General features: G+C 47.5%; 1 protein-coding gene across 2 annotated transcripts in view; it reads right to left on the minus strand.

Moving 5' to 3' along the window:
* The window catches only part of Egflam (EGF like, fibronectin type III and laminin G domains), a 167471-nt gene that overhangs the window by 5356 nt on the left and 145625 nt on the right, over positions 1-16490 (minus strand). For both annotated transcript variants that reach the window (XM_048428864.3, XM_087896919.1), the window contains 3 exons: positions 9816-9894; positions 6622-6765; positions 37-120 (listed from right to left, as the gene is read on the minus strand). In XM_048428864.3, the coding sequence (XP_048284821.3) occupies positions 37-120; positions 6622-6765; positions 9816-9894 (307 nt within the window). The remainder of the gene's footprint in view (positions 1-36; positions 121-6621; positions 6766-9815; positions 9895-16490) is intronic.

Consider the following 16490-nt stretch of genomic DNA (forward strand, 5'->3'; position numbering starts at 1 on the left):
TAGCCTGGCTCTGTCTCCCATCTGGCAGGTGCTCACCTGACAGCCTTGACCCGGTGCCACCGCCCATCGCTGAAGGAGCCATTCACCACGATGGAAGCCACGCCGCTGCCCAGGTTGTAGCTAAGGAAGAACAAGGAAAGAAACAACGAGGCACAGACATTCACAAAGGCTCTCACTGCCAAGGCTTGCCCAGAGAGCAATGTCCTTAACTCAGAGTGAAAAGGCTGGCACTTTCCAGGTTCGTGTATGAATGAAGGAATTTTTCCATTTTCAACTGTGGTGGGATAAACATTACACTTACCATCTAAGCCACTTGAAGTGTACGCTTCAGGAGTGTTAAGAATATTCTTGTGTAACTAACACGTACAGTGCCTCCATCTTGCAAAATGAATGCTTCATAGCTCTAGGGCCCCCTTCTCCTCCCCCACAGCCCTGAGCACCACTCTTCCCCTTGTTAGCTTTGACTAATACAGACACCCAGTTAAGTAGAGTCACACGCCAGCTGCATTTTATGAGTGCCTTCCTTCACATAGGGTAAGCTCATCAGGGTGATTCAGGTCCGTGTAGAGGAGCATCCGCAGTGACGGTATTGGGACGAACGAGGAGAGTTTATCATCTGCACGGCTTGCACAGTGTTTCTCTGAAGTTCCTGTCCACCCTGAACCTCAGAATGTGGCCTTGTTTGGAAAGAGGGTCTGATGCAATTGGTTAAAAATGAAGCCACACTGGGCTAGAGGGACCATCAATCAATACGACTTAGGTATCATTATTAGATGAAATTTGAGCACAGGGACGCATGAAAGGGTACGCGGGAGAAGGCGGAGCTAGAAACACCAAGGATTGCCAGCCAGCACTAGGACCTCATCCAGAACCACCAAAAGAACCTCCCTTGATCCTGCCAAGGAAGCAGTGCTAGCAACATGCTGAATTTTGGGTTCCTAGTCTCCAGAAGTGTACAAGCATTGATTTTTTTAATGTGATAAAATTCATCATAATTTATTACAAAAGTCCTAGGAAACTCTAAGACATTTTCACTTTAAGAAAGAAAAACTGTTATTAAAGAGTAAGCTGAGCTCTAAAGAGCTGAAGAGACTTTGAAATCAAAGAGGTGAGGTATAAAATGGAATTTCTCGCATCCTCTGCCCTGTTATCTTTGATGTCAGCTCCACCTTGTAGCATTTTAACTCCCAGATACTTTGAAACCCTCCAGGAATCAGAAGACATGGGTGTGTTTACCGAGAGACAGCCCTCTTGACCCACTGTGCATGCGGTTATACTAATTTAATTCAATCCAGCAAATATTTAGTGAGTGACTACTCTAGCCTGGGCAGGAAGCCAGCTGCCTAGACTTTCCCTGAGTGACACCATCCGATCACGTGCTGATCTGAGTGGGGTCTGCAGGGGCAGCTTTGCCCTCACTCAGGAAGGGAGCTGTCTAAACACGATGGAGGGAGAGGAAGACTTGGATAAAACGTTGGCTCCTTCCAGAGCACTTGAGACCCTTGTTCTGAGAACAGAGTGAGAATAGAAAGCACTTGGTTTTCCCAGAGAAAGTTCTATAGCTCATTCATTTCATAACAGAGTCTCAAGGAAACAGCACAGCCACAGTGTTAAATCAAGAATAGAAGCTGTGGTGACTTAACAAACCGTGGGACAAAGCTGCCACCCAGACCCTAAAGTCTGCACCACTTTCTAGCCCGCTTTTCCCGCATCAAATGTCTCTTATAAAATAGTCAGAAGGCGAGGTTTGTGATGATTCCTTACGGGGAAGCCAAATGTGTCTTGAAGGAAAGAGCAACTGTGGGCCTGTCGGGTAGCTCAGAGGGGAATGTGTTTTTTTACAAAGCCTGGCGGTCAGAGCTCAAGTCCCAAGACCCACATGGTGGAGGGAGAGAACTGGTTCCCACAGGCTGTCCTCCAATCTTCATGTGTGCCCTATGGTACACACTGGCACACAAACACACATACACAGTGTGGGAAGTAAATACATGTAATAATTTTTAGAGAGGAATGAATATGAAGCAGGGTCAGGAGGTTGGCTAAGTGACTGCATGTGGCTTGGCTGAGCATTAGCGTGGGTGATGTCATGGACATTCAAATTCTACAGACCTGCCTGGATCTTCTGTCTTGCCAACTTACCGGCTCTATGACTGTAGGCGAGTCGCCTAATTCTATCAAGTACAGGTAAAGACACTTTCCCTGGAGAACTGTAGGGAAGGTTCAACTAACACAACGCAGAGTAGGAACTAAAGAAATAATGTCACCATATCAAAATTGTGGGGCTTGGCGACGCTTTTTCAGGGGCTTGACAGCACACCCTGAGGAGAGGGGAGCCCTGTGGGGGAGCGGACCCAAGGTGGTAAACATGTAACTAACACGTCAAGAATGCCCAGGTCCTATGGTCAGGTGACCTGTGTGTAACTGCAGGGAACCCCACTGGAATGTGCCAGTCAGTGTTGGTGTGACTAAAATATTTCCACTGTATTACAACCAGGCGGGACAAACGTGGGCTTCATTCTTTTCTGAAGCCAATAGCTCTCTTACTCACTTGAAGGAACAGAACATGCTCGTGGGAACTGAAATGGAGTTTGGCAGACAAGAACTCTACCATCATGTAGATAGGACAACTCAGTTGGTTTCTCTATGATCTCCCTCTCCATCATTTCAGGCCCTGAAAAGAACCACCTGTTCATACTCTCCCTGGATCATTTGTTTAATATGCTGCATATGCATATGATGAATAGAAACATATACTGCATATAAAACATATATACATCATACATACATACATAATATGTTTTGTCTGAGACAGGGAGGTCCTCAAACTGACTATGTAGCCTGCAACTGCTCCATCTTCCTGTTTCCACTTCCCGAGTGTTGAAACCCTAGCCATGCACCAACACACACACCTGTCTTTATGTATTTTAAATTGCACCAGGCTCTCCACTGAGCACATACGCACTACCTTGGGGTTATGTCTTGCTTTCAAGCCATTTCAATGAATGAACACTGGCCTGGCTGCTCTATCAATGTTACCCGAGTCTTGCTGTTTTGCGCAGGTTCTCCTAAGCCACCTAGCTTGATGTGCTCCAGTGGCTGACAGATTAACCAATAAGATAGGCAGCCTAAAAGAGGCTCCTGGTCTGGCCTTTGGAAACTACTTGGCCATCTTCAGGCCTTAATGGAGTTCCTTTTAAACCGTGGTACAGGGTACTTGACTATGTCAGACCTCTTCTTTTTCCTTTGGTACCTGACAGTGTTATGTGGTCACAGAAAGTGGGAAAGGCCATCACATGACATTTATAGTTTCCCGGCTGGTTTCGGTGACCCACATGTGACAGACTAGAATGCGAAAAACTACAATAAAACCGAAAGCCACACTCATTTCAGATAAGCATTTGAATTTCTCTCTGTGTGTTCAACTTGGCTTCTAAACTAACGGTCCAGCTTGAGGGTGCCATTTCTCTGCTCACTCCTGTTCTCTGGCAGGAATGTCCATGGTGAATTAGAGCAAAGGGTCTGAATTTGGGTGAGGGTAAAAGTTAGGGTACACTCAGGATTTCTCAGGATTTCTCTCCCATTTGTGTTAGAAACACTGTAACCTTGAATGTGTGTCTGTGCACCCAAGAGAATAGTGTACACTCTAGCTAGGCCTCAGAGATGCAAGTTCCAACTTCCTCAAGGCCAGAACCTTTTGTTCTGACTTTTTTTTTGAAACAAGGGTTCCTGTAGTTTACACAATCCAGAACTCGTTATCAATCTGAAAATGGCCTTGAATTCCTGATCCTCTTGCCTCCACCTCCGAAGAGCTGGGATGATAGTTACATTCAACCACATCTTCCCAGGTAAGGTACCGATCTTAACCATGGTAACAGCAGCAGCAATGACTGCATTTTGCTGAACTGTCCTATAGGGCTTCATTGCTAGGTTAGCTCACGGAGGCTGCAGCTTCCAGAGTCCTTGAAACACTTGATGGAGGTGAGAACCCTTATCACTAAAGACTGATTGTGTTTGACCCTGCACTTGGCCCTTCTCCAAAAATTAATTCATTTCATCCTCACAAAATCCTTTCAAGCAGCCTTTTCCTCACAGAAGCCGAGTCAGAGGCTGGGAGAAACAAAGTGACTTGCGTGAGATCACACGGCCCTGGGGATCAAGTGCATGAATCCCCGAGGACACTTCAGACTCTATTTCTCAGGGTGTGCTTTCTAGAACATTTGGAGTGCTCAGTACCAATAAGATTCTGGTGCACACCCACACTAACTCCATCAGAGCCTGGGGGTGGGCAAGCCCAGGAATCTACCTCTGGGACAAGCTTCCCGGTGAGAGTAATGCACTGTGTGCTGGGGTTTGTAGACCACCTGCCTACATCATAATCTTGCTTGTTCCCAGCCCCGCCTCTACTTCCCTTGCGCGTGTGTTGAATGGATGGATAAAGTAGAACTACCCAGATGAAAGTGCCCAGTGAGCAGCAATGGGTGACTCCAGATGTTGGTGCCAATCCTGGCCCTGCTTGGGCTCCAGAAGTGTCCACAGAGCATGAGAAAACCCAGGGACAACGTCAGCAACTCAAGAAAGAGATGGAAACCAAGGGTAGGAGTCCAAGATGGATTAAGCTATTAGAAAGGTAGGAGGGCTGTGAGGGGGTTGACAGTGGCTCTTCCAGGGTCTGGGCGGGAGCTGAGCTGGCGGCAGCCCTTGGTCAGTTTTCTCAGGTCTCCATGCATTGAAGTTAGCTGGCAGTTGAGGGGGAGTTGGGCCACCCCACCCTCCACTTAGCTGCCATTTCAGTTCCCTTTTCTGGGTACAGCCAAGTACTTGAGGCCTGGGTGAGGTTAACCACAGGAAAACCACAAAGAAATGGCTTTGAAGCAGCAAGCCGACAGGGTGGGAAGGGTTCCTCCTCATTCGACCTTGGGGCCAATGAGGAATGGGGGCAGTGGTAGGGTCATAGGTCAGGAGAGAAGGCACCATTGGAGAAGAGCTGTCCCTCACTTGGCAGTGTCTGCTCCTCAGCTATATAACTCTACAAGGTCCTCTGTCACAGGGCTGAATCACAGAGCCGGTGTGACAGTCACATTCCCTCTCAAAATGTCTTTTCTTCAAATTCAAGGACTTCATGTTATCCTCACCTGGCTGGCAGTAACCCCTCCAGGCTCAGCACACATGAAAGACCAAAGCCCTGGAATTTAGACTTCATTATGTCTGTAGGTCAGCTCTCTCTCTGTTACAAACTGATCAATTTCTTATCATTTATTGAACACTTGGGGGGTCCTCCCCAGAGAGGGGGAGTACTAACGGAGTTAAAGCTTAACAAACAGCCCAGCCCCCACCATGGGGGAAAATATCCCAGAACCAGAGCAGAGGCTCTCAGTGGGTAACTGAACCTCTTGGTGAAATGGCCACAACGCTATCAGGTCAGGCTGGAGCCTGGGGATTGACATTTCTAACAAGTTCCCCAAGGGTGTGGCTACTTGGTGGCAACCTCCTTTCACAATCTTGATGCCCTGGTTTTTCATATTTAACAAGACAGGTCCCTCCCTTTAGAAATTGAGCTCCCACACATTCTAGAAAAGAGAAGAATGGAGAGAAAGTGTTCAGGTGATTCTTTAACGGCTGCATAGCCATCCTGTTGACAATTTGGGGAGCAATATAAACTAACTTAAAAGGAGTAGCAGCTATCAGGAAGGCATGGCAAATGCTTTTAATCCCAGTACTTGGGACGTAGGCAGAGGCACGAAGAACTCAGGGAATTTAAGGCCAACCTGATATTCATAGACAATTTCCAGGTCAGTCAAGACCAGGTAGTAAAATCCTGTTTCTAAAAAATAAAATAAAATAAAATAAAATAAAATAAAATGCATTCACACAGACAGGCACACACAGATAAAATTAATTTAAGAAATTAATTTTTAAGAAAGGAAGGCAGAGCTTCTTGGACGGCCTTATTAGTGCCGCTCAAGCGTTTGCGAAGATCCAGGTGTTCGGGTGCTCTGTGCAGAGGACTCTGCACATCTTTCTCCTCACAGATCACCACAAAGCAGCAGGCTCCCTGAGGCTACAGAACTAAGTCAGACAGAAGGAATGTAAAGACAAGGCTCCCTGAGTCGGATTTTCTGATCTTCCCAAGCTGACCAGTATCCCTTTCACGTCTGCCAGTCCACAAGAGGGGAGCTCGTGGTAGGGACGCACTAGAACAATGGGGACAGTCTTGCTCTGCAGAGAGCCAGAGAGTAAATATTGAGACGTTGCCAAACAGTTCCCCTGGAAGCTGCTTAGGTGTGCCACAGCAGCCGGAGCGCAGTAAGAGACAACATATAAGACAAGATATAGACAATATATAAGACAATATATAGACAACATATATGGATGAGTGTGGCAGTAGTCCAGTAAAACTTGGAGAAAATTGGCAAAATTGGGAAGTGGTGTGAATTTACCTCACAGGCATAGATGTCACTGATCTGGGGGAGAAAGAGATAGAGATGAGGCTGGGGCCTTTGACTACTGCCAACTCCAGCGGAGTGTGTTTGGGTTGCTCATGCACCTCTCTTCCGCACGGTCTGCACTGTCTGAGAAGAAACTTGAATACACAGCTGAGGGCAGAGCTTGAGAGGAAGTTACCTGAACACCAGGGCTCCATCCCGAAGGCCCAGGGAAATGAAGTCAGTGTTAGGTCTCAAGGGACTGTCCCCCCTCCACAGCAACAGGCCATCCTTGGTGGTCGTCTTAAACCTCATGAAGGCATTTGTTCTGGATCCCGACACCCTGGAGGAAATGCACAAGGTAGTCCGTGAAATCAAGCACCAGCATCTGTTTGGAATCATCCCTGACTTCCCCAAGCAACCGGATGTGGAGATAAACTTCCCTCCATGCATCTAAAGGGACCAGGGGAACAGAAAGAGCCCTACCCCTTGCTAGTCATGGAGTTCATAAAACATCCTGGATGCTCAGTGAGCAGCAGTATCTGACCCTGCAAGGGAACACTTTCAGAGGAAGACTTTGGCCGGTGTTACAGTCCCAGGCAGGTGGCCTTATGCACCAGACTTTTTCCTTTCCTGCCCCATCACTCAAAGTCTCTTGGGAAGCTGCTCCTCATTTCCCAGCAAAAAGTGGGCTTCGCAGCTTCTACAAGGCTCAAATCCGTAGTTTCTTTGGGGTCTAATCATGGCAGTGAAAGGCCAGCATGGGCAGCAATGACCATCCTTGGGCCTTTCTGGAGGGGAAGGGGAGATGGACAAGGTCGGGGTTCTCCAAGGAGGTGACTTGATGGAGTGGCTGTTGGTCTTGGAAGGGTGACATAGCAGATTCCCAGAGGAAATCACAGGAAGCTACGAGGATAGTGGGTGTCACGCAGAACGGCTTTTGGGCCGTATGCATCCCCGGGAAGAGACTCCCAGGCTCCTATGTGCCTCTCACTTCCGAAGATTAGTTTAGAAAATCATCTGGGTAAAATGATCAACATTCCTCTGATGGGGCCTGAGAGGCTCCAGCAAAAGGTGAGGCAGAAGGAAATGTAAGTTAATATTGCCGTTAACAAGACACGACTAGAACCTAAAGCCAAGGTTCTTGGAGTTTAGATTGTCAGATCTTCCCAAGCTGGCCAGTGCCACTTCCATGGCTTTTACACAGCAGGCAGGCCACACACAGTAGCAACAAGGGACACGGACTAGATCCAATTTTTTCTTACCCATTCTGGTAAGAAGAGTGGGGAGAAAGTGTTTTTCTTTCCATTTTCCCATCAGTGGTACCATCACCCTGTCTCCCTCACACCTAGTTCCAGAGTTCTATGATACATTCAGTAGTGAATACTGGCGGGCTTCCTGTCTAGGCTTCCATGGCCTGGTCTAGACAGGAAGGCACCAAACTTGTCTTCCTCATGCAGGAAGCCCAACAGGCCAGCCACAGGCAATTCAACCCTGAAAAGTCTCCCAGGGAACCTTCTAATCTCTGACTCTGATCCCATCTTCCTGCCCCCCTTGGCAATATGGACTGGCATGAACCAGTCAAGCCAATTTTGCTTCTCTTATCAATGCTTGAACTAAGAGCAGACATATAACTTACTATCCAACTTACCAAGAGGACTCTGGGGGAAGCTTCCTTCTCTTTAATGAGAACCCTTTACACTTCCATAGGACATTACCTAATTTGATAATCATCCTATGAGTGTCCTATGAACAGCTAGGGAATTTGCTGAGGGTAACATGACAGACATTATAAATGAGACTTGGGGGTCTTTGGGGACAGAGCAGATTCTCTGGATTAATCAGTCCAGCTAAAGACTGTACTTACTAGAGTAAATCCCCTCCCTGTTTAGGACATTTTAAACTGTTTTATGCTACTTGACCCTCTGAAGGCATCAAACTGAAATAGATCATGAACACTTCCATTTGCATGGCTCCACATGGGTGCACATGCGCCTACCTGCACACATCAACACACATGTTCTAGTAGAAGCTTCTCTGTCTCCCGCTGCCACCATGGCACTAGCTCCCCTTAACGTTGGTGGCCTCTGTAAGCCCTGGAGGCTGATGACTTGGGCTCCTTACAAAAAGCTCTGCCTTGGGGGACTGAATGACCTTCTATCGTAGGGAGGGAAGGACCAAAGAAGGAAGAAAGTGGACCTTGGCTGGAAATGCATCTCACTTAAATCCTCATACCAAGGCAATAAGCAGAAGCTGTGATTTGGGAAGTAAAGCAGGGACTACTTCCTTCCACAAACCCATCCCTCTCAATCCTTCCTAAACAGTCCATCAACTGGGAACCAAAAAAATATATATGAGACCATGGTGGCCATCCTAATTGAAATCACTGTAATAGTCTGATAGGCCTACAGCCACTCCAAACGATCCAGAAAAATGATCTTTCAATCCATTTTGCTTCCCAAAACCCTAAATTCTGACCTAAAGCAGGGTGGCTTTAGATTAAAGACTTGTCATCTGGTACTATGAACCCAATCTAAAGGCAAAGGAAAATTCTAGAACAATTTTGCTAATGGTTGAAAGGTAGATGGACATTATCACATGATCGATGACAAAGCACCAAGGGACAAATTGAACTTGCCAACAGCAAGCTTGGCTGGATAGAGGGTTCCCTAAGAGCCAAATTCACTCCTTGCCAATATACAGCCTGCTTGAAATTCTAGCCCATCCCGGCCTCCGGGGAACAGAAGCTGTAACTTGGGCATATGTATGATGCCTTCTGCCCTGTGTCACGTTCTTCTGTCCACAGGAGGAAATCTGAGCAATGTCCACAGGAGGAAATCTGAGCAATCTCCACTGAACTGGCCGAGCCTCAGGAGCACAGTCAACCTTTGTTCCTGGAGACATGGGTACCAGTTTGGGATGCAGGGGCTCTGAGCTATGTGTCTGGCTGGGAGCAGCTGAGTCCTACAACTGGCTCCAGGCAGATCTGCAGGCTACGGCACAGAGGAGCACAGAGCTAACAGCCCCACTAAGGTCATGGGTAGGGGGTATGTCATCACACTCCGGCCGCAGGAGCGTCCAATTCCTTCTGCCTCTCAAACTGGAACACTGGACACCCCAGGGGCAAGCAAGTCACATTCTTCCAGGCCCTTTGACCAGAAAGCTTTGGAGTGCTTTTAACGAATGGGGTTGTTTTTGGAAGACTAATGCCTTCGAGTTCAGTTTGTTTGTTTTGTTTTGTTCTTGTTTCTATGTTTATTTCATGTGCCCCACCCCCACCCCCTGTCCACGGGGAGAATTATTATCTGGCACGGAAGACAAGGATAAGCTCTGGGAGTGATGCTGAGAGACTGACATCCGGGGAAGAAGCAAGCGGCGGCGCTGGCCCATTACCTCTTGAGGATATCTGGGTTGTCATAGGTCAGGTAACTGCGGCCAATGAACTGCGGGGTCTCGATGGCTTCCGTAATCGCTGAGACAGAACAGAAAATGGGAGTTATACAGCCTGTGGCCCTCTTGACCTCTCCGCTCATACCCGTGTCAGCAACATGGCCGGAAAGCTAGCCATGGAATGTGGCATTTGACAACTTGTCAGCCCCTTCCTCTGGGCTGAGCAGGCACTGGCCGGGCTCGTGGCAGCCTGGCCCAGTGGCCTGGCAGTGGTTTCTCCCCTCTCTCCCTTCCCTGGGGGCTGGCGGTCACTGTCACTGGCCTTGGCACCGCCGCGAAGGCGTTGCAATGTGCGGAAACTTGAACTGTCCCCAGTGCTTCTTGGAAGCTGGAGGAGAGCCTGAGCCATGTGGAGAGCAGCTGGGGATAACCCCAGAGTTTTGCCAAGGGAGGCAGAAAAAGCCATCCCCCAATAAAGTCCAGTGGGGTTCTTTATTTAGGGATCATCTACTGAACTCCCTATAGCTCCGGCAAGAGAATAGGGAGTGTAGTGTTTGAGCTCTGAGTCTTCGCTCAGACACGTGCAATTGTACAAAGCCCTCACCCCGAACTCACGGAGAAGCACAAAGACTGGACAGGCCTGGCTGTTCCCAGAGAGACAGAAAGGGCCCAGGGCTGGCCCTTGCTCCCCGGCTAAGACTGCTGCAGACCCTGAACCAGAACAGCCGCCTCATTCTGGCTCCTGCCCACCCCTTACTTTCCAGTATTTTAGAAGTGAATTTCCTTCCTCCCGATTTCTCATCACTTGGTTTCCCCGAGGAATCACCCTTTCGTCCACATCAAAAGGACAGGCGTGTGTGGTGTCACAGGCTGGGATGTGCGGAGGGGATTTCAGGGAGAAATAACCACGCCACCTTCTTCCTCTTTGGAAGGATACAGAAGTAGCAGCTTAACGAAACCAAGGTAAAACACATCTCAAATTAAAACGAAACAAAACCAAAACAAACAAAAATGTGTGTAAAACAAGGGAATGAGTAACTGATGAAACATTAACAGTTTCAAGAAGACATGTGGTTGATAGCAAGAAGGTGTGATGTAAGGATTCCAAACCCAGGGAAGAAAATGTATCATTTGGTGCTGTGGAGAGTTTAAATTTGACTTTTAAACATAGAAAAGAGAATGAGAGAGAAAGGTTACTGGATAGACAGCCTCTGGCCAGGAAAGCGATGGGGGGGGGGGGGCGGGGGACACACGAACCGTGAAAGCTAAAGAAGGGAAGCAAAAAGGGGAGCAGAGGTGATGGGGTGAAGGGAGAGTACAAGGTGGAGGAAGGGGAGGAGGAGAAAGAAGAGGAGGGGCAGGGAGCTCTTGGTAGAGGGGCCAGACCCTGGTTTCCGGAACTGTGTGCTGAAAAGGAAGTAGGAGGAGAGCACCCAGCTGACTGGCATGGGACCAGGGCCCAGCTGACTGGCATAGGAGCCTGGCCCTGGCCTAAACATAACCAAGAAGGCCCCAGTGGGCTCTGCGTACTTCAGGGTGAGAGGCACAGCTCGGCCCCTTCATTGCTGTTGTTGGCCCCACTTACGGGCCTAGGTCCAACAGCCATCCTTCCCCTTGGACTCCTTCAAATGGTTATGACATGTTTGTCACAAGTCAGCTCTGCAAACAGAGCCTCAGAAGGTGCCTGTCTGTGGAAGCTAAGTCCAGTTGGGTGCCAGCTAAACCCCCCAGTTTAGCACCCTCCAAGAAGCTAGTAGAAAGCCAGCTTGGGGGTCCACTCCGGAAGGCAGATCCCTGGTAGCTTGGCTGGTGTGTCTGATGCCCACCCCATCTCCCTTCTGCCTGCAGTTGGCTGCGCTGAGCTCTTGGCCTGGCCCAAGCTGGCAGGCTCTGGCAGGAGCCCAGGAGGTTCAGTCTCTCCCAGGACTTACTGTACTTACTATTGAGGCAGTAGTTCCCACACTCTGCCAGGTGCCAGCGTGCAAAAGAAAGGGAGGGTCAGCACTCAGAGACATTGCACTCTACAGGGATCACGGGGAATCAGATCTGCCTGCCTCACAAAGCCCTTTTGTGGATCCAGAACAGAATGAAGGCTAGGCTGCTCTAAGAGCCCCTGGAAGTTTCTTCAGGGCATGGCTGGTGTTGTCCCCCCGCATCCCGCTGAGCTTAATGCAATTGAGGGTTGCAGAGAATGAAGGATACATTTATCATAAGCTCTCAAGGCTCCACCATCAACCCACCTTCCTACTACCCCTGGAAAAATGGTTGTTGCTCTTCTCTAGTTTCAGGCTGGCTGTAATCAAGGAACAACAATAAGCCAACCAGCCACACATCCACCCCCCCTGGCCTTTGCAGGAGCCTGTGGCCAAGCTCTCTCGTGATTAACGAAGGGCAAGAAGTTCTCCAGAAACCACACCATTGCGGACCAGGACAATGCCCTCAATTTAGTCAACGCATGCAGGCGTGCAGGTCAAAAGCTGTTCCATTCAAAAACACCAGCTCGAGAAGTGACCATCCAGCCCGTTTCCCAACCTTCATGGTTTAAGTTTTATTATAAACAAGTTTATAGTTTAACCTAACCTTTAGACCTGGCCTTTCCTGTGTTCTTTCTTTTGTGGCAATGGCCTGACTCGTGCATTAATGAAAATGTCCTGGCATTCCCTCACACCTATGTGCTAAAGCACGTGCCATTGGGTGGTGCCAAAACTGCCAAGGAAGAGTAGCGTTCCACAAGCAAGTTTCACTTCCCTACACACCCAAGAGAATCTCCCACCTGAGATATTTAGAGTTTTGAAAAAGAGTTGAAAGAACAGGTTCTCTTTGGCGAACACACTCATATGCAGTTAGACACAGAGGACCGTGAAGGTGCCATAGTCCCGCCGTCTCAACATCCAGGAGCCTAGTAGGCAACACTGCTTCTGGGTACACATCAGGGCTAGGGAACAATCAGACTGGTCAGCTGGTCACCCATCAGGGCAGAATACACCCTTCCAGGGCAATTTACTTGGTCCATAATTCTTTGGTGTACAGGCTGAACAATTCAATCCCCATAAACGCTGAAGCTTTTTGAATGCCAACACCTAGAAAATCCCACACTCAGCGTCGTGGCGTGGGTCTCATTCAAAAGGTGGGCATGCTAAAAATGCTGCAGAAGATTGCTTCTGGGTTCTACAGAAAAGGTACTTATCAGAAACACAAATAAACCTCATATTTAGATTTGAGTGCCATTGTCAAGACATCTCTTCGTGTATATGTAAGTATTCCAAACACTAAAAAAGTCTCTAATTGGAAGTGTTTTTGATCCCAAGCACTTTGGATAGGGTCTATATAACCTAATTTAGTAGCTACAATATATAGAAACAAATAAAACCTTTATTTTATTTATCTATCCAACTAAGCCTGCAACTAACTAAAGATCAGTGTACCTCAGACACTCCCATTTTTCCAGTGTTTAATGACGTACCGTCCCATAAAAACAAATTCCCAGCAATATGCCTGACTTGCATGTTTTAGTAACAAGTGTTTGTGAATGGTCTTTAAAAAGTGGGGTTTACATCTACTGAAGCAGTTTTCCTCCTGCTTCAATGACAATGACACAAATAAACAAAAAGATTTGTTTAATCACCCAAATCAGCTCTAACAGTATATGAATTTGCTAAGATCGGCATAAAACATCCAAAAGCCGAGATCAGCGTTGCAAGATAGATCTTTTGAAGACCTAGCCTTGCTCAGGAATGTTACGCCTCAGGCTCTGGCCCCGGCTCCAAGGTTGTTGGCTTCGAGGTGTGGCGAACAGCCCACTTGCTATGGAGAAATGGCCCCATCTAGTGGCCAGATTAATTCTGCACCACCTGCGTCCCAGCTATTTTCAGGAATGAAAGACAAGGATCACAGCCAATAAGTTATTTTGTACGTGTGTGTGTGTGTGTGTGTGTGTGTGAGAGAGAGAGAGAGAGAGAGAGAGAACCCCAAGAAAAACAACTGTGTCCGATGTTCACTCCTGAGGCACCCCCAAGGCACTTCAAATGTAGTAAAGGTTCTGAGAAGTTTCCTTAAAAAAGCAAGCAGCACCTGTCCCCAAACACCTGTATAAAAGATTCTACAAGGCTAAGGACAGATCACAGCTTTTGACTGTGGGCAACTGAACTGTTGCACATTCAGAGCCAAATTGTCGTGTGCTATCTTTAGCCTCCTTAATTGCCACCCATTGTCTACCCTCTGTCTGACCCAAAGTCTTGGTGGGACAGTCACATGAAATCTTGGGATGCATTAAGAAAGCACTAGCTTCCAGCACGCCAGAAGCTGAGAATGTCACCAGACCACATCTGAGACCTATGACACGAATTTCCCTGCTTTCCCGTAACCCACCCACCTAGCTGATGCTCCCACCAATGAATTTCACAATGCCTTGATTTACCCTCTATCACTATAAACACCCCAGGAAACCATTTACATTGGAATGGGGTATTGTGAGGCGATCTGAATTTGTATTCCAGGCAATCTGAATTCATGAGTAATGCCGCTCAGATTTGGCTCCAGCATAAACTATTTCTCATTCTTTTTGAGACAAGAACTGTGTTGCATTAACAGCGGTTAACTGTTTAACTCAGATTTATCCGATCTGACCACAGATCCCAGCTCCCGTCTGGTTCATGTGAAAGCATCTGCTTGTAAGTGTTGGGGAGGCTGTGAAGGGGGGAATGACATGAACAGACCAGTCACTCATAGCCTTGGAAAACCCTTTCCACGCAGTTTGAAAGGCTGAGCCCTAAAATTCTGACAGCTTGCTTAGACACAGGGACCTGGAGGGCCTGAGAACCTCGGTGGTAAAGGTTGATGAGAATGCAGAAAAGAGGAAAGAAAGGTCCATGATGAAAACAGTGCCCTGGGGGTTAGCCTTGCTGACATCCTTCTTGAGATAAACAAGGGTCTCACTATAATAGTATTGCATGAGGTGCTACAGTTTGGTGGGGAAAGACTTCCGAAACAGAGAGTCTTCAGATCCGTGATGAGGAGACCCATGAAGTCTAGCCCTGTGATTTTGTGGATGCCAGAAGTGATGTCTGGAGCAGAGCAGGGCCCTCCAGTCCCTGTAGCTTCGTGGAGTCTGAGGTTGCAACTAGGGGCCTTGATTCTGTGTAACTCCAGATGTATAGAGGAAGCTGGGCCTTGGATCCTCTCAGAGGCTATGTGGGCAGTGGTGCTGCCCTCTCCCACTGCACAGGGAGGACAAAAAGTATGTCTGCTGCATGTGTGCGTGCATGTGTGTTGTGTGAGCATGTATGTGTATGTGTGTGTGTATCTGTGTGTGTGTTTGTGTGCTTCCCATGGTAGTCTGTACACCTGCACAGATTTGGAATCTGTTTTTCACCCCATCTTCCTACGACATCGAAAGGCGAAGAGAAGTGTCAGATGTCCCGACTACAGCCCTGGGGGGTATAGAGGAAGCAGAGGAATGATCTGGAAAATCATTTTCCTCTTGGAGGAAGTGCTCTTTTTGAGTGGCTTACGTGAGATCTGGTTCTGGATATTCACACTATAGGCCACTCCTTGCTTAAACTAACAATGAAAATAGTGAAACCAGAGGGCACACGTGCAGCCACAGTACTTGGGGAGCTGAGGCAGGAGGGTCAGTAATTCAGGGTCATCATGGGCTACATAGTGAGTATCAGGCCAGCCTGGTGCTGAGCTACACATCAAGACCAGGCCTAAGAAATTCATAGGCAACAACCAAACAACAACAAAACCAAACTAGTTAAGCTTCTGTGGAGAGTGTTTAGAACAGGTTCTTGTTTCGACATTTAGTTTTATTATGAAGTCGGAAAAGTTTCCAGCTGCTATATGTAGAAGAATCACCTAGCTAAATGTCACAGGCTTCTCCCTGACAACTGCATTCGCAAAGCTCCTATTTCCTAAGCAATATTTTCATTTCAGAGCTGGAGGGGACACTAGAGTAACGTGCAGGGCAACTGAGGGTTCCTCAGCTTCTAGCCTGCTTTTCTGGGAAAGAGCCATGGCCCGCTCCCTCAGATCTTGCAGGAGCCCAGGCTCTGCCTGAGGTCTGCCCTGCTGGGCTGGTAAGATCTGTTTCTCACTGGCCATGAGCCTAGGCTCTCAGGGCCACTATGTGAACACATCATACCTGATCCAGTCAATGTCTGTATCAGGACAACAACTTGTTATACTAACAAGAGTATAACCTGCCCTTTCCTTGTGATAACCCCAAAGCTGAGTGCTCACATAAGCCCAGACCTTATATTCAGACTTTTAGTGTCAGAAGCAGGCTTGACAAGTCTATTGTGATCCTCTAGACTTAGGGTCACCACTGAAGAATCAGCCCCAAATTCAAGATGTGTTTCTCTCTCTCTCTCTCTCTCTCTCTCTCTCTCTCTCTCTCTCTGTGTGTGTATGTGTGTGTATATATATATATATATATATATATATATATATATATATATATATATATATACATATCTAAGAGTTCATGCTGATATGTGCACACATGTCTGTATTTGTATGTGGAAGACAGCAATTGACATTAGGTGTCTTTCTCACTCCCTCCCTCCCAACCATCTATCTATCTATCTATCTATCTATCTATCTATCTATCTATCATCTATCTATCATCTATATATCTACCTATCATCCATCTATCTATCTATCTATCTATCTATCTAT

Source organism: Myodes glareolus, chromosome 15, assembly GCF_982192425.1.
Source record: "Myodes glareolus chromosome 15, mMyoGla1.1, whole genome shotgun sequence".
NCBI classification, from domain to species: domain Eukaryota; kingdom Metazoa; phylum Chordata; class Mammalia; order Rodentia; family Cricetidae; genus Myodes; species Myodes glareolus.